Here is an 18,092-nt window from a genome sequence, read left to right as displayed (position 1 = left end):
CTCGGGCCCAGCAGAAAGCGCAATATGATCGCTCTCACTGCTCGGGCCCAGCAGAAAGCGCAATATGATCGCTCTCACTGCTCGGGCCCAGCAGAAAGCGCAATATGATAGCTCTCATTGCTCGTTGCCAGCAGAAAGCGCCGTATCATGGCTCTCACTTTTCGGGCCTAGCAGAAAGCGCTGTTTGATCGCTCCAACGGCTCGGGTCCAGCATAAAGCGCAGTATGGTTGCTCCCACTGCTCAGGCCCAACAGGAAGCGCAGTATGATCGCTCTCACTGCTCGGGCCCAGCAGAAAGCGCACTATGATCGCGCTCACTGCTCGGGCCCGGCAGAAAGCGCAGTATGATCGCTCTCACTGCTCGGGCCCAGCAGAAAGTGCAGTATGATCGCTTTCACTGCTCGAACGCAGCAGAAAGCGCAGTGTGATAGCTCTCATTGCTCGTTGCCAGCAGCAAGCACCGTATCATGGCTCTCACTGTTCGGGCCCAGCAGAAAGCGCAGTATGATTGCTCTCACGGCTCGGGTCCAGCAGAAAGCGCAGTATGGTCGCTCCCACTGCTAGGGCCCAGCAGGAAGCGCAGTATGGTCGCTCACACTGCTCGGGCCCAGCAGAAAGCCTACTATGATCGCTCTCACTGCTCGGGCCCAGCAGAAAGCGCAGTTTGATCGCTCTCACTGCTCGGGCCCAGCAGAAAGCGCAGTATTATCGCTCTCACTGCTCGGGCAAAGCCGAAAGCGCAGTATGATCGCTCTCACTGCTCGGGCGCAGCTGAAAGCGCAGTATAATAGCTCTCATTGCTCGTTGCCAGCAGAAAGCGCCGTATCATGGCTCTCACTTTTCGGGCCCGGCAGAAAGCGCTGTATGATCGCTCTCACGGCTCGGGTCCAGCAGAAAGCGCAGTATGGTTGCTCCCACTGCTCGGGCCCAACAGGAAGCGCATTATGATCGCTCTCACTGCTCGGGCCCAGCAGAAAGCGCACTATGATCGCTCTCACTGCTCAGGCCCAGCAGAAAGCGCAGTATGATCGCTCTCACTGCTCGGACCCAACAGAACGCGCAGTATGATCGCTTTCACTGCTGGGGCCCAGCAGAAAGCGCAGTATGATCGCTCTCACAGCTCGGGCCCTGCATAAAGCGCAGTATGATCGCTCTCACTGCTCGGGCGCAGCAGAAAGAACAGTATGATAGCTCTCATTGCTCGTTGCCAGCAGAAAGCGCCGTATCATGGCTGTCACTGTTCGAGCCAGCAGAAAGCGCAGTATGATAGCTCTCATTGCTCGTTGCCAGCAGAAAGCGCCGTATCATGGCTCTCACTGTTCGGGCCCAGCAGAAAGCACAGTATGATCGCTCTCACGGCTCGGGTCCAGCAGAAAGCGCAGTATTATCGCTCTCACTGCTCGGGCAAAGCAGAAAGCGCAGTATGATCGCTCTCACTGCTCGGGCGCAGCTGAAAGCGCAGTATGATAGCTCTCATTGCTCGTTGCCAGCAGAAAGCGCCGTATCATGGCTGTCACTGTTCGGGCCCAGCAGAAAGCGCAGTATGATAGCTCTCATTGCTCGTTGCCAGCAGAAAGCGCCGTATCATGGCTCTCACTGTTCGGGCCCAGCAGAAAGCACAGTATGATCGCTGTCACGGCTCGGGTCCAGCAGAAAGCGCAGTATGGTCGCTCCCACTGCTCGGGCCCAGCAGAAAGCGCAGTATGTTGCTCCCACTGCTCGGGCCCAACAGGAAGCGCAGTATGATCGCTCTCACTGCTCGGGCCCATCAGAAAGCGCACTATGATCGCTCTCACTGCTCGGGCCCAGCAGAAAGAGCAGTATGATCGCTTTCACTGCTGGGGCACAGCAGAAAGCGTAGTATGATCGCTCTCACGGCTCGGGCCCTGCATAAAGCACAGTATGATTGCTCTCACTGCTCGGGCGCAGCAGAAAGCGCAGTATGATAGCTCTCATTGCTCGTTGCCAGCAGAAAGCACCGTATCATGGCTCTCACTGTTCGGGCCTAGCAGAAAGCACAGTATGATCGCTCTCGCTGCTCGGAACCAGCAGAAACTGCAGTATGATCACTCTCACTACTCAGGCCCAGCAGAAAACGCATTATGATCGCTCTCGCCGGTCGGGCCCAGCAGAAAGCGCAGTATGATCGCTCTCACTGCTCGGGCGCAGCAGAAAGCGCAATATGATAACTCTCACTGCTCGGGTCCTGCATAAAGCGCAGTATGATCGCTCTCACTGCTCGGGCCCAGCACGAAGCGCAGTATGATCGCTCTCACTGCTCTGGCCCAGCAGAAAGCGCAGTATGATCGCTTTCACTGCTCAGGCCCAGCAGAAAGCACAGTATGATCGCTCTCACTGCTCGGGCCCCGCAAAAACCGCAGTATGGTCGCTCCCATTGCGCGGGCCCAGCAGGAAGCGCAGTATGATCGCTCTCACTACTCGGGCCCAGCATAAAGCGCAATAAGATCGCTCTCACTGCTCGGGCCCTGCATAAAGCGGAGTATGATCGCTCTCACTGCTCCGGCGCAGCAAAAAGCGCAGTATGATCGCTCTCACTGCTCGGGCCCAGCAGAAAGCGCAATATGATCGCTCTCACTGCTCGGGCCCAGAAGAAAGCGCAGTATGATCGCTCTTACTGCTCGCGGCCAGCAGAATGCGCAGTATGATCGCTCTCACTGCTCTGGCCCAGCAGAAAGCGCAGTATGATCGCTCTCAATTCTCGGTCACAGCAGAAAGCGCAATATGATCGCTTTCACTGCTCGGGCCCAGCAGAATGCGCAATATAATCGCTCTCAATCCTCGGGCCCTGCATAAAGCACAGTATGATCGCTCTCACTGCTCGGGCGCAGCAGAGAGCGCAGTATGATATCTCTCATTGCTCGGGGCCAGCAGAAAACGCCGTTTCATCACTCTCACTGTTCGGGCCCAGCAGAAAGCGCAGTATGATCGCTCTCACTGCTCTGGCCCCGCAAAAAGCGCAGTATGATCGCTCTCACTACTCGGGCCCAGCAGGAAGCGCAGTATGGTCGCTCTCACAGCTCGGGCACAGCAGAAATCGCTGTATAGGCGCTCGCATTGCTCGGGCCCTGCAGAAAGCGCAGTATGATCGCTCTCACTTCCTGGCCCAGCAGAAAGCGCAGTATGATCGCTCTCACTGCTCTGAACCAGCAGAAACTGCAGTATGATCGCTCTCACTGCTCGGGCGCAGCAGAAAGCGCAATATGATCACTCTCACTGTTCGGGTCCTGCATAAAGCGCAGTATGATCGCTCTTACTGCTCGGGCCCAGCAGGAAGCGCAGTATGATCGCTCTCACTGCTCTGGCCCAGCAGAAAGCGCAGTATGATCGCTCTCACTGCTCGGGCCCAGCAGAAAGCACAGTATGATCGCTCTCACTGCTCGGGCCCAGCAGAACGCGCAATATGATCGCTCTAAATGCTCGGGCCTGCATAAAGCGCAGTATGATCAGTCTCACTGCTCGAGCGCAGCAGAAAGCGCAGTACTATAGCTCTCATTGCTCGGTGCCAGCAGAAAGCGCCGAATCATCACTCTCACTGTTCGGGCCCAGCAGAAAGCGCAGTATGATCGCTCTCACGGCTCGGGCCCAGCAGAAAGCGCAGTATGGTCGCTCCCATTGCTCGGGCCTAGCAGGAAGCGCAGTATGATCGCTCTCACTACTCGGGCCCAGCATAAAGCCCAATATGATCGCTCTCACTGCTCGGGCCCTGCATAAAGCGGAGTATGATCCCTCTAACTGCTCCGGCGCAGCAGAAAGCGCAGTATGATCGCTCTCACTGCTCGGGCCCAGCAGAAAGCGCAGTATGATCGCTCTCAATGCTCGGGCACAGCAGAAAGAGCAGTATAATCGCTCTCACTGCTCGGGCCCAGCAGAAAGCGTAGTATGATCGCTCTCAATACTAGGGCCCAGCAGAAATCGCAGTATGATCGCTCTCACTGCTCGGGCACAGCAGAAATCGCAGTATGATCGCTCTCACTACTCGGGCCCAGCAGGAAGCGCAGTTTGGTCGCTCTCACAGCTCGGGCACAGCAGAAATTGCAGTATGATCGCTCTCGATGCTCGGGCCCAGGAGAAAGCGCAGTATGATCGCTTTCACAGCTCGGGCCCAGCAGAAAGCGCAGTATGATCGCTCTCACTGCTCGGGCCCAGCAGAAAGCGCAATATGATCGCTCTCACTGCTCGGGCCCAGCAGAAAGCGCAATATGATCGCTCTCACTGCTCGGGCCCAGCAGAATGCGCAATATGATAGCTCTCATTGCTCGTTGCCAGCAGAAAGCGCCGTATCATGGCTCTCACTTTTCGGGCCTAGCAGAAAGCGCTGTTTGATCGCTCCAACGGCTCGGGTCCAGCATAAAGCGCAGTATGGTTGCTCCCACTGCTCGGGCCCAACAGGAAGCGCAGTATGATCGCTCTCACTGCTCGGGCCCAGCAGAAAGCGCACTATGATCGCGCTCACTGCTCGGGCCCGGCAGAAAGCGCAGTATGATCGCTCTCACTGCTCGGGCCCAGCAGAAAGTGCAGTATGATCGCTTTCACTGCTCGAACGCAGCAGAAAGCGCAGTGTGATAGCTCTCATTGCTCGTTGCCAGCAGCAAGCACCGTATCATGGCTCTCACTGTTCGGGCCCAGCAGAAAGCGCAGTATGATCGCTCTCACGGCTCGGGTCCAGCAGAAAGCGCAGTATGGTCGCTCCCACTGCTAGGGCCCAGCAGGAAGCGCAGTATGGTCGCTCACACTGCTCGGGCCCAGCAGAAAGCCTACTATGATCGCTCTCACTGCTCGGGCCCAGCAGAAAGCGCAGTTTGATCGCTCTCACTGCTCGGGCCCAGCAGAAAGCGCAGTATTATCGCTCTCACTGCTCGGGCAAAGCCGAAAGCGCAGTATGATCGCTCTCACTGCTCGGGCGCAGCTGAAAGCGCAGTATGATTGCTCTCATTGCTCGTTGCCAGCAGAAAGTGCCGTATCATGGCTCTCACTTTTCGGGCCCGGCAGAAAGCGCTGTATGATCGCTCTCACGGCTCGGGTCCAGCAGAAAGCGCAGTATGGTTGCTCCCACTGCTCGGGCCCAACAGGAAGCGCATTATGATCGCTCTCACTGCTCGGACCCAACAGAAAGCGCAGTATGATCGCTTTCACTGCTGGGGCCCAGCAGAAAGCGCAGTATGATCGCTCTCACAGCTCGGGCCCTGCATAAAGCGCAGTATGATCGCTCTCACTGCTCGGGCGCAGCAGAAAGAACAGTATGATAGCTCTCATTGCTCGTTGCCAGCAGAAAGCGCCGTATCATGGCTGTCACTGTTCGAGCCAGCAGAAAGCGCAGTATGATAGCTCTCATTGCTCGTTACCAGCAGAAAGCGCCGTATCATGGCTCTCACTGTTCGGGCCCAGCAGAAAGCACAGTATGATCGCTCTCACGGCTCGGGTCCAGCAGAAAGCGCAGTATTATCGCTCTCACTGCTCGGGCAAAGCAGAAAGCGCAGTATGATCGCTCTCACTGCTCGGGCGCAGCTGAAAGCGCAGTATGATAGCTCTCATTGCTCGTTGCCAGCAGAAAGCGCCGTATCATGGCTGTCACTGTTCGGGCCCAGCAGAAAGCGCAGTATGATAGCTCTCATTGCTCGTTGCCAGCAGAAAGCGCCGTATCATGGCTCTCACTGTTCGGGCCCAGCAGAAAGCACAGTATGATCGCTCTCACGGCTCGGGTCCAGCAGAAAGCACAGTATGGTCGCTCCCACTGCTCGGGCCCAGCAGAAAGCGCAGTATGGTTGCTCCCACTGCTCGGGCCCAACAGGAAGCGCAGTATGATCGCTCTCACTGCTCGGGCCCATCAGAAAGCGCACTATGATCGCTCTCACTGCTCGGGCCCAGCAGAAAGAGCAGTATGATCGCTTTCACTGCTGGGGCACAGCAGAAAGCGCAGTATGATCGCTCTCACGGCTCGGGCCCTGCATAAAGCGCAGTATGATTGCTCTCACTGCTCGGGCGCAGCAGAAAGCGCAGTATGATAGCTCTCATTGCTCGTTGCCAGCAGAAAGCACCGTATCATGGCTCTCACTGTTCGGGCCTAGCAGAAAGCACAGCATGATCGCTCTCGCTGCTCGGAACCAGCAGAAACTGCAGTATGATCACTCTCACTACTCGGGCCCAGCAGAAAACGCATTATGATCGCTCTCGCCGGTCGGGCCCAGCAGAAAGCGCAGTATGATCGCTCTCACTGCTCGGGCGCAGCAGAAAGCGCAATATGATAACTCTCACTGCTCGGGTCCTGCATAAAGCGCAGTATGATCGCTCTCACTGCTCGGGCCCAGCAGGAAGAGCAGTATGATCGCTCTCACTGCTCTGGCCCAGCAGAAAGCGCAGTATGATCGCTTTCACTGCTCAGGCCCAGCAGAAAGCACAGTATGATCTCTCTCACTGCTCGAGCCCAACAAAAAGCGCAGTATGGTCACTCTTACTGCTCGGACCCAGCAGAATGCGCAGTATGATCGCTCTCACTGCTCTGGCCCAGCAGAAAGCGCAGTATGATCGCTCTGAATTGTCGGTCATGCAGAAAGCGCAATATGATCGGTTTCACTGCTCGGGCCCAGCAGAAAGCTTAGTATGATCGCTCTCACTGCTCGGGCCCAGCAGAAAGTGCAGTATGATCACTGTCACTCTTCGGGCGCAACAGAAAGCCCAGTATGATAGCTCTCATTGCTCGGGGCCAGCAGAAAGTCCCGTATGACCGCTCTCACTGTTCGGGCCCAGCAGAAAGCGCAGTATGATCGCTCTCACGGCTCGGGCCCAGCAGAAAGCGCAGTATGGTCGCTCCCACTGCTCGGGCCCAGCAGGAAGCGCAGTATGATCGCTCTCACTGCTCGGGCACAGTAGAAACCGCAGTATGATCGCTCTCACTGTTCGGGCCCAGCAGAAAGCGCAGTATGATCGCTTTCACGGCTCGGGCCCAGCAGAAAGCGCAGTATGGTCGCTCCCATTGCGCGGGCCCAGCAGGAAGCGCAGTATGATCGCTCTCACTACTCGGGCCCAGCATAAAGCGCAATATGATCGCTCTCACTGCTCGGGCCCTGCATAAAGCGGAGTATGATCGCTCTCAATGCTCCGGCGCAGCAAAAAGCGCAGTATGATCGCTCTCACTGCTCGGGCCCAGCAGAAAGCGCAGTATGATCGCTCTTACTGCTCGCGGCCAGCAGAATGCGCAGTATGATCGCTCTCACTGCTCTGGCCCAGCAGAAAGCGCAGTATGATCGCTCTCAATTCTCGGTCACAGCAGAAAGCGCAATATGATCGCTTTCACTGCTCGGGCCCAGCAGAAAGCGCAATATGATCGCTCTCAATCCTCGGGCCCTGCATAAAGCACAGTATAATCGCTCTCACTGCTCGGGCGCAGCAGAGAGCGCAGTATGATATCTCTCATTGCTCGGGGCCAGCAGAAAACGCCGTTTCATCACTCTCACTGTTCGGGCCCAGCAGAAAGCGCAGTATGATCGCTCTCACGGCTCGGGCCCAGCAGAAAGCGCAGTATGGTCGCTCCCACTGCTCGGGCCCAGCAGGAAGCGCAGTATGATCGCTCTCACTGCTCGGGCACAGTAGAAACCGCAGTATGATCGCTCTCACTGTTCGGGCCCAGCAGGAAGCGCAGTATGGTCGCTCTCACAGCTCGGGCACAGCAGAAATCGCTGTAGGAGCGCTCTCACTGCCCTGGCCCAGCAGAAAGCGCAATATGATCGCTCTCACTGCTCGGGCCCTGCATAAAGCGGAGTATGATCGCTCTCACTGCTCCGGCGCAGCAAAAAGCGCAGTATGATCGCTCTCACTGCTCGGGCCCAGCAGAAAGCGCAATATGATCGCTCTCACTGCTCGGGCCCAGCAGAAAGCGCAGTATGATCGCTCTTACTGCTCGCGGCCAGCAGAAAGCGCAGTATGATCGCTCTCACTGCTCGGGCGCAGCAGAAAGCGCAATATGATCACTCTCACTGCTCGGGTCCTGCATAAAGCGCAGTATGATCGCTCTTACTGCTCGGGCCCAGCAGGAAGCGCAGTATGATCGCTCTCACTGCTCTGGCCCAGCAGAAAGCGCAGTATGATCGCTCTCACTGCTCGGGCCCAGCAGAAAGCGCAGTATGATCGCTCTCACTGCTCGGGCCCAGCAGAACGCGCAATATGATCGCTCTAAATGCTCGGGCCCTGCATAAAGCGCAGTATGATCAGTCTCACTGCTCGGGCGCAGCAGAAAGCGCAGTACTATAGCTCTCATTGCTCGGGGCCAGCAGAAAGCGCCGAATCATCACTCTCACTGTTCGGGACCAGCAGAAAGCGCTGTATGATCGCTCTCACGGCTCGGGCCCAGCAGAAAGCGCAGAATGTTCGCTCCCATTGCTCGGGCCTAGCAGGAAGCGCAGTATGATCGCTCTCACAACTCGGGCCCAGCATAAAGCCCAATATGATCGCTCTCACTGCTCGGGCCCTGCATAAAGCGGAGCATGATCGCTCTGACTGCTCCGGCGCAGCAGAAAGCGCAGTATGATCGCTCTCACTGCTCGGGCCCAGCAGAAAGAGCAGTATGATCGCTCTCACTGCTCGGGCCCAGCAGAAAGCGTAGTATGATCGCTCTCAATACTAGGGCCCAGCAGAAATCGCAGTATGATCGCTCTCACTGCTCGGGCACAGCAGAAATCGCAGTATGATCGCTCTCACTACTCGGGCCCAGCAGGAAGCGCAGTTTGGTCGCTCTCACAGCTCGGGCACAGCAGAAATTGCAGTATGATCGCTCTCGATGCTCGGGCCCAGCAGAAAGCGCAGTATGATCGCTTTCACAGCTCGGGCCCAGCAGAAAGCGCAGTATGATCGCTCTCACTGTTCGGGCCCAGCAGAAAGCGCAATATGATCGCTCTCACTGCTCGGGCCCAGCAGAAAGCGCAATATGATCGCTCTCACTGCTCGGGCCCAGCAGAAAGCGCAATATGATAGCTCTCATTGCTCGTTGCACAGCAGAAAGCGCCGTATCATGGCTCTCACTTTTCGGGCCTAGCAGAAAGCGCTGCTTGATCGCTCCAACGGCTCGGGTCCAGCATAAAGCGCAGTATGGTTGCTCCCACTGCTCGGGCCCAACAGGAAGCGCAGTATGATCGCTCTCACTGCTCGGGCCCAGCAGAAACCGCACTATGATCGCGCTCACTGCTCGGGCCCGGCAGAAAGCGCAGTATGATCGCTCTCACTGCTCGGGCCCAGCAGAATGTGCAGTATGATCGCTTTCACTGCTCGAGCGCAGCAGAAAGCGCAGTGTGATAGCTCTCATTGCTCGTTGCCAGCAGAAAGCACCGTATCATGGCTCTCACTGTTCGGGCCCAGCAGAAAGCGCAGTATGATCGCTCTCACGGCTCGGGTCCAGCAGAAAGCGCAGTGTGGTCGCTCCCACTGCTAGTGCCCAGCAGGAAGCGCAGTATGGTCGCTCACACTGCTCGGGCCCAGCAGAAAGCCTACTATGATCGCGCTCTCTGCTCGGGCCCAGCAGAAAGCGCAGTTTGATCGCTCTCACTGCTCGGGCCCAGCAGAAAGCGCAGTAATATCGCTCTCACTGCTCGGGCAAAGCCGAAAGCGCAGTATTATCGCTCTCACTGCTCGGGCGCAGCTGAAAGCGCAGTATAATAATAATAGAGATTTATTCATCACAACGATGAAAAGGGCCGAGGAAAAAAGCCAGCAAGGCTTGACGAGCCCTCGGCCCCTACATATACTAAGGCATCAGCGGAACAAAGAATACATATTGTGCAACAGTATCACAATAACAAAATTAGTACTACAAACTTTTGATGCAAACACTGAATAAAAAGGAAAAATGAAAAGATTATAAAAGCAGACTAATTTTTGAAACACAGGAAAAGTTTACAAAGGTCACGGATCGGCGTACTAATTATGTCAATATTTTTATGATGTAACGTGTTTAGGTGTTTAGGCAACTGAAAGGCAATCATTTGTAATCCGTAGTTTGTTCTTGGAGTTTTAGTCTGCCACGGGGAGTGTTGTCCAGTGTTATACAGCTTCTCGCTCGGCGTTAGGGAGGCCAGTCTCCCCAAATAATCAGTATGACGAAGTAGCTCCTTCTTATATCTCGAAAGCAGTTCAAAACTATAGATGTCAAAAATTTTCATAATACATGCATCTTCAACGTACTGGTTTGTATGCTGGTTGAAACTAAGCTGGAATATGCACCTTATCGCTTTCTTTTGAAGTAGATAAATTTTGTCTAGATTATTCAGAGTGGTCATGCCCCAGACAAGGTGACAATAATTTAAATGGGACAAAAACAACGATTTGCATATGAGCTCCTTAATCCTCGAAGGAAGCATTGTTTTCAGGCGATATAGGTGTCCTACGACTCGAGCGAGTTTAGGCAAGATAGTATCTACATGATGGTCCCATGACATTGTTTCGTGAAAGTCGACTCCAAGTGTTTTAAATTTTTCTACTATCTCAATCTCCTCTGAATTAAGTAGTAGCTTTTTATTTGTATGCAGAAGTTTATTCCTTGGTCGGAAGATAACAGCCTTGCTTTTATTCACATTTATTTTTAACCCATTTAGTTCTGTCCAGGTGTTTAGTTGGCATAAAATATTGTTTCCTTTGTCTATCAGGGAATCGCAGTCATTCGTTGAGAGGAAAATACTTGTGTCGTCTGCATAAATAAAAAACGATGCTTGGTCGGTGATGTTTACTATGTCGTTAATAAATAAGTTGAAGAGCAAAGGCCCCAATATGCTACCCTGCGGCACTCCACATTTTATATTCTTTAAAGAAGACTCAATACCATTAATGGTTGTATATTGTGCACGATTAGAAAGATAAGAGTTTAAAAGTTGCAGAGGAAGACCTCTAATTCCATACAATTCAAGCTTTCTAATCAGCAGTTCGTGATTTAGAGAATCAAATGCTTTTTTGAAATCTACGAAGGTAGCTAGCACGATATGTTTCTTTTCAAAACTGTTTAGGATATATTCTTTCTCGTGAAGAAGCGCAAGCTCAGTGGATTTATTCTTCCGAAATCCAAACTGCCATCCTGTTATAATATCATTTTTTATATGAATTTTTGCAGTCGAGAGAAGATAAGCTTTTCTAAGCCTTTAGAAAAGACAGGGAGCAAAGAAATAGGTCTGTAATTTCCAAGGGAGTTCTTGTCACCTTTCTTGTAAATAACTACTACTTTAGCCACCTGCATTTGATTTGGAAATATGCCCTTTAAAAAACATAAGTTGAATAAATAACTTAGTGGCGATGATAATATGTCTATAACAAACTTAATTGGCTTGACCTGGATATCGTCCGCATCACAGGCCGAACTATTAGAAAGTTCCAAAAATGCCGACACAACCTCAGCCTCAGAAACAGAATGAAGGAACAAGCTATTTTCTAAGCGATCATTAATGTAGGGGTAGTCAGTATTGTCACAAGGCATGCTTGTGACATCTGTGAAAAAGCTGTTAAAAGCGTTCGACATAGCGGCACCCGTGAGGACATTATCGCCACATGTTATGGTTTCAATAGCGCCTTCCTTTCTCGAGGGCTTCAACAGCGAATTAAGTTTTTTCCATAGCAGGTCTGAATTATTACTACATCCTTCAAAATATTCACAGAAATATCGATCTCTAGCAAGCCTAATATCTTTGTTTAGCTTATTTCGATAGGCTTTAAATGTTGAAAACACTGCAGGATCTCTACATTTGATAAAGTTATTGTATATTTTGTGTTTTTTCTTTATTCGCTTTAATAAATCACGTGTAATCCATGGTTTTCTTATACGTGTCGATTGCCTTTTGGTTACATATGGAAAATGCTTTGCGTACACTTTTTTCACAGTATCAATAAACAATTCATAGGCGACGTTGCAGTCTTCCATAGAATACAGCTCAGAGAAATCTGCGTTGCTAATATCATCGCGGAACATTTCTAAGCTTTTTTCAGAGACGAACTGGGTAGCATGACATGACTTTTGTTTTTTTATGGCGGTTAGTCTTTTCAACACCCATAAATATACCAAGGTGGTCACTAATGTCACATAGCAGTACTTCTGATTCAACACATGAGGTGTCATAATTTGTAATAAAGAGATCAAGTAAAGTTTCAGTAGAACAAGTAACACGAGTTGGTTTAGAAATGACATTTTCACAGTTATTGCTCTTAACCACAACATTGAAACATCGCGTATGAATATTGTCACACATCATGTCTAAATTCAGGTAACCACCAAGTATTATCTTTAACTTTTTTTCATTTATAAAGGCAAGAAAGTGGTCAATGAAATTAATGAAGTTCGAAATGTTTCCGTCTGGTGGTCGGTAGATTACAGAGAGAACCATGTCGCCGGTAATTACAGTCAATATCTCATAGTCATCACTGCAAACACAATATTGATCAAGCGTGTCAGATTTCAGTTCGTTGCTTACAAGCAAAGACACGCCGCCGCCACGACGACTGCTGCGGTTAAGAAAAAGCTCTTATAGTGGGGCAGAATGAACGTCTCGTCATCAGACAACCAAGTTTCGGTGAACATGATAACATCATTGCTGAAATGAAATGAAGATAACAATAGCTCTATTTCCAAAAGTTTATTATTTAGCGACCGCGTATTTATATGAAAACATTTAAATAATGAATGGTACTTCAAACCAAGAACGTCTTTTAGTTCCTCAGGGAGCAGGTAGGAAAAACTCATTTTTGTTGTTCGCTTGTGTTATCCGCACTTCGAAGTGGTAGCGGCTTAGGTCACGATCTTGTCAAGATCACACTCATCTTTGATTAGATAGGCGGTTTCGCCGCTTTCTTTCCTCACGTAAATTCTACCATGTCTGTACCATGCAAAACGGAATCCATGGTCATCGGCCCACGTCTTTGCACGCTGCAACAGTTGCCTATTCCGCTTTGTGAGGTTCTCGTTCAGGTATATGCAGCACTTCTCATCTGTCCGCAGTTCGTTCCTGTTCCTAAGCCATTCATCGCGTGTGCCTTCGATGGCAAAGCGAACAAGGATTATGGGAATTTTAGAGCCCTTAGCCGGCAGTCTGTGCAAATCGTTAACTTCCTGTTGGGTCACCGCGGGTAGCTTTATCTTTTCGGCCCCTTCGTTCACTTTTGATAGCAAGTTCTCGCCTGGACAGCTCTGAACTCCGTGGATTTCCAGGTTGAGGGCACGTCTGTGCTGTTCTAACGTGTTCATGTCCTCCTTTAGTTGACGTAACTCGACCTGTTGACCACCTTCTACCTTCTCGACGCGCTTTAGCAAGCTCTCGATTGTTTGGTCTTGTTTGTCCACACGAGCCAATAGCTCATCATACTTTGATGACATCATTTCCACCGAAGCCTCGAGATCAGCAACGGTCGCCTTCAGGCATGACAGTTCATTTACCTGTTTAACAAGATTTGCAAACATGATAGCATCGACTCCGTCCTCCTCGCTCTTTTTTTCTTTAGGCGTTTGCCGCGATTTGCCTGAACGACAGAGTGGGCATTTATAGCTTTTACGAGCTGCATCTCCCCTTGTGCGGACAACTGTTTCCTGCAGCCCTGAACACGCACCGACATGGAAGCTGTAAAAGCATTCAGTGCAGACAACTGATGCGTCATCAGATTCCACCGGTTCGTTGCACTTGAAGCAATTCAAGGACATTTTACAGAAAGCGCAGTATGATCTCTCTCACTGCCCTGGCCCAGCAGAAAGCGCAGTCAGATCGCTCTCAGTGCTCGGGCCCAGCAGAAAGCGCAATATGGTCGCTCTCACTGCTCGGGCCCAGCAGAAAGCGCAGTATGATCGCTCTCACTGCTCGGGCCCAACAGAAAGCGCAGTATGATCGCTCTCACTGCTCTGGCAAAGCAGAGAGCGCAGTATGATCGTTCTCACTGCTCGGGCCTAGCAGAAAGCGCAATATGATCGCTCTCACTGCTCGGGCCCAGCAGAAAGCGCAGTATGATCGCTCTCACTGCTCGGGCCCAGCAGAAAGCGCAGTATGATCGCTCTCACTGCTCGTGCCCTGCAGAAAGCGCAGTATGATCGCTCTTACTGCTCGGGCCCAGCAGAAAGTGCAGTATGATCGCTCTCTCTGCCAAGTCACAAGAGAAATCGCAGTATGATCGCTCTCACTGCTCGAGCCCTGCAGAAAGCGCAGTATGATCTCTCTCACTGCCCTGGCCCAGCAGAAAGCGCAGTATGATCGCTCTCAGTGATCGGGCCCCGCAGAAAGCGCAATATTGTCGCTCTCACTGCTCGGGCCCAGCAGAAAGCGCAGTATGATCGCTCTCGCTGCTCGGGCCCAGCAGAAAGCGCAGTATGATCGCTCTCACTGCTCGGGCCCAACAGAAAGCGCAGTATGATCGCTCTCACTGCTCTGGCAAAGCAGAGAGCGCAGTATGATCGTTCTCACTGTTCGGGCCTAGCAGAAAGCGCAGTATGATCGCTCTCACTCCTCGGGCCCACCAGAAAGCGCAGTATGATCGCTCTCACTACTCGGGGCCAGTAGAAAGCGCAATATTATCGGTCTCACTGCTTGGGCCCAGCCGAAAGCGCAATATGATCGCTCTCACTTCTCGGGCCCAGCAGAAAGCGAAGTATGATCGCTCTCACTGCTCGTGCCCAGCAGAAATCGCAATATGATCGCTCTCACTGCTCGGGGCCAGCGGAAAGCGCAATATGATCGCTCTCACTGCTCGGGCCCAGCAGAAAGCGCAGTATGATCGCTCTCACTGCTGGGCCCAGCAGAAAGCGCAGTATGATCGCTCTCACTGTTCGGGCCCAGCAGAAAGCGCAGTATGATCGCTCTCACTGCTAGGGACCAGCAGAAAGTGCAGTATGATCGCTCTCACTGCTCGGGCGCAGCAGAAAGCCCAGTATTGTCGCTCTCACTGCTCGCGCCCAGCATATATCGCAGTATGATCGCTCTCACAGCTCGGGCCCAGCACAAAGCGCAGTATTGCCTCTATCACTGCTCTGGCATAGCAGCAAGCGCAGTGAGATCGCTCTCACTGGTCGGTGCCAGCAGAAAGCGCAGTATGATCGCTGCCACTGCTCGGGCAGAGCAGAAACCGCAGTATGATCGCTCTCACTGCTCGGGCACAGCAGAGATCGCAGTATGATCGCTCTCACTGCTCGAGCCCAACAGGAAGCGCAGTATGGTCGCTCCCACTACTCGGGCACAGCAGAAATCGCAGTATGATCGCTCTCACTGCTCGGGCCCAGCAGAAAGCACAGTACGGTCGCTCTAACTGCTCGGGCCCACCAAAAAGCGCATTATGATAGCTCTCACTGCTCGGGCACAGCAGAAATCGCAGTATGATCATTCTCACTGCTCGGGCCCTGCAGAAAGCGCAGTATGGTCGCTCTCACTGCTCGGGCCCAGCAGAAAGCATAGTATGGTCGCTCACACTGCTCGTGTCAGCAGAAAGCATAGTATGGTCGCTCACACTGCTCGTGTCAGCAGAAAGCACAGTATGATCGCTCCCACTGCTCGGGCCTAGCAGAAAGCGCAATATGATCGCTTTCACTGCTCGGGCCCAGCAGAAAGCGCAGTATGATCTCTCTCACTGCCCTGGCCCAGCAGAAAGCGCAGTAAGATCGCTCTCAGTGCTCGGGCCCAGCAGAAAGCGCAATATGGTCGCTCTCACTGCTCGGGCCCAGCAGAAAGCGCAGTATGATCGCTCTCACTGCTCGGGCCCCACAGAAAGCGCAGTATGATCGCTCTCACTGCTCTGGCAAAGCAGAGAGCGCAGTATGATCGTTCTCACTGCTCGGGCCTAGCAGAAAGCGCAGTATGATCGCTCTCACTGCTCGGGCCCAGCAGAAAGCGCAATATGATCGCTCTCACTGCTCGGGCCCAGCAGAAAGCGCAGTATGATCGCTCTCACTGCTCGGGCCCAGCAGAAAGCGCAGTATGATCGCTCTCACTGCTCGTGCCCTGCAGAAAGCGCAGTATGATCGCTCTTACTGCTCGGGCCCAGCAGAAAGTGCAGTATGATCGCTCTCACTGCCAAGTCACAAGAGAAATCGCAGTATGATCGCTCTCACTGCTCGAGCCCTGCAGAAAGCGCAGTATGATCTCTCTCACTGCCCTGGCCCAGCAGAAAGCGCAGTATGATCGCTCTCAGTGATCGGTCCCCGCAGAAAGCGCAATATGGTCGCTCTCACTGCTCGGGCCCAGCAGAAAGCGCAGTATGATCGCTCTCGCTGCTCGGGCCCAGCAAAAAGCGCAGTATGATCGCTCTCACTGCTCGGGCCCAACAGAAAGCGCAGTATGATCGCTCTCACTGTTCGGGCCTAGCAGAAAGCGCAGTAGGATCGCTCTCACTCCTCGGGCCCACCAGAAAGCGCAGTATGATCGCTCTCACTACTCGGGGCCAGTAGAAAGCGCAATATTATCGTCTCACTGCTTGGGCCCAGCAGAAAGCGCAATATGATCGCTCTCACTTCTCGGGCCCAGCAGAAAGCGAAGTATGATCGCTCTCACTGCTCGTGCCCAGCAGAAATCGCAATTCGATCGCTCTCACTGCTCGGGGCCAGCGGAAAGCGCAATATGATCGCTCTCACTGCTCGGGCCCAGCAGAAAGCGCAGTATGATCGCTCTCACTGCTGGGCCCAGCAGAAAGCGCAGTATGATCGCTCTTACTGCTCGGGCCCAGCAGAAAGTGCAGTATGATCGCTCTCACTGCCACGTCACAAGAGAAATCGCAGTATGATCGCTCTCATTGCTCGAGCCCTGCAGAAAGCGCAGTATGATCTCTCTCGCTGCCCTGGCCCAGCAGAAAGCGCAGTATGATCGCTCTCAGTGATCGGGCCCAGCAGAAAGCGCAATATGGTCGCTCTCACTGCTCGGGCCCAGCAGAAAGCGCAGTATGATCGCTCTCGCTGCTCGGGCCCAGCAGAAAGCGCAGTATGATCGCTCTCACTGCTCGGGCCCAACAGAAAGTGCAGTATGATCGCTCTCACTGCTCTGGCAAAGCAGAGAGCGCAGTATGATCGTTCTCACTGTTCGGGCCTAGCAGAAAGCGCAGTATGATCGCTCTCACTCCTCGGGCCCACCAGAAAGCGCAGTATGATCGCTCTCGCTACTCGGGGCCAGTAGAAAGCGCAATATTATCGGTCTCACTGCTTGGGCCCAGCAGAAAGCGCAATATGATCGCTCTCACTTCTCGGGCACAGCAGAAAGCGCAGTATGATCGCTCTCACTGCTCGTGCCCAGCAGAAATCGCAATATGATCGCTCTCACTGCTCGGGCCCAGCGGAAAGCGCAATATGATCGCTCTCACGGCTCGGGCCCAGCAGAAAGCGCAGTATGATCGCTCTCACTGCTGGGCCCAGCAGAAAGCGCAGTATGATCGCTCTCACTGTACGGGCCCAGCAGAAAGCGCAGTATGATCGCTCTCACTGCTCGGGACCAGCAGAAAGTGCAGTATGATCGCTCTCACTGCTCGGGCGCAGCAGAAAGCCCAGTATGGTCGCTCTCACTGCTCGCGCCCAGCATATATCGCAGTATGATCGCTCTCACAGCTCGGGCCCAGCACAAAGCGCAGTATTGCCTCTCTCACTGCTCTGGCATAGCAGAAAGCGCAGTGAGATCGCTCTCACTGGTCGGTGCCAGCAGGAAGCGCAGTATGATCGCTGCCACTGCTCGGGCAGAGCAGAAACCGCAGTATGATCGCTCTCACTGCTCGGGCACAGCAGAGATCGCAGTATGATCGCTCTCACTGCTCGAGCCCAACAGGAAGCGCAGTATGGTCGCTCCCACTACTCGGGCACAGCAGAAATCGCAGTATGATCGCTCTCACTGCTCGGGCCCAGCAGAAAGCACAGTACGGTCGCTCTCACTGCTCGAGCCCAGCAGGAAGCGCAGAATGGTCTGTGTCACTACCCGGGCACAGCAGAAATCGCAGTATGATCGCGCTCACTGCTCGGGCCCAGCTTAAAGCGCAGTATAATCGCTCTCTGCTCGGACCCCGCAAAAAGCGCAGTATGATCGCTCTCACTGCTCGTGCCCAGCAGGAAGCGCAGTATGGTCGCTCTCACTGCTAGGCAACCGCAGAAATCGCAGTATGATCGC

General features: G+C 53.2%; 1 protein-coding gene across 1 annotated transcript; it reads right to left on the bottom strand.

Annotated features, from left to right (window-relative positions):
• Positions 1-12,769: 12,769 nt before the first annotated feature.
• LOC144127730 (uncharacterized) lies at positions 12,770-13,438 on the bottom strand. The gene has a single exon (XM_077660631.1). The coding sequence runs from the start codon at positions 13,436-13,438 to the stop codon at positions 12,770-12,772; it is 669 nt and encodes a 222-aa protein (XP_077516757.1).
• Between the last annotated feature and the right edge of the window lie 4,654 nt (positions 13,439-18,092).

Source organism: Amblyomma americanum, chromosome 4, assembly GCF_052857255.1.
Source record: "Amblyomma americanum isolate KBUSLIRL-KWMA chromosome 4, ASM5285725v1, whole genome shotgun sequence".
NCBI classification, from domain to species: Eukaryota; Metazoa; Arthropoda; class Arachnida; order Ixodida; family Ixodidae; genus Amblyomma; species Amblyomma americanum.
Note: the sequence above shows the minus strand (reverse complement) of the source record. Positions and strands in the feature narration are given on the sequence as shown.

Bases quoted from the DNA above. Each gene is read 5' to 3' on its own strand.
- LOC144127730 (XM_077660631.1), bottom strand. From the start codon at position 13,438: ATGTTTGCAAATCTTGTTAAACAGGTAAATGAACTGTCATGCCTGAAG.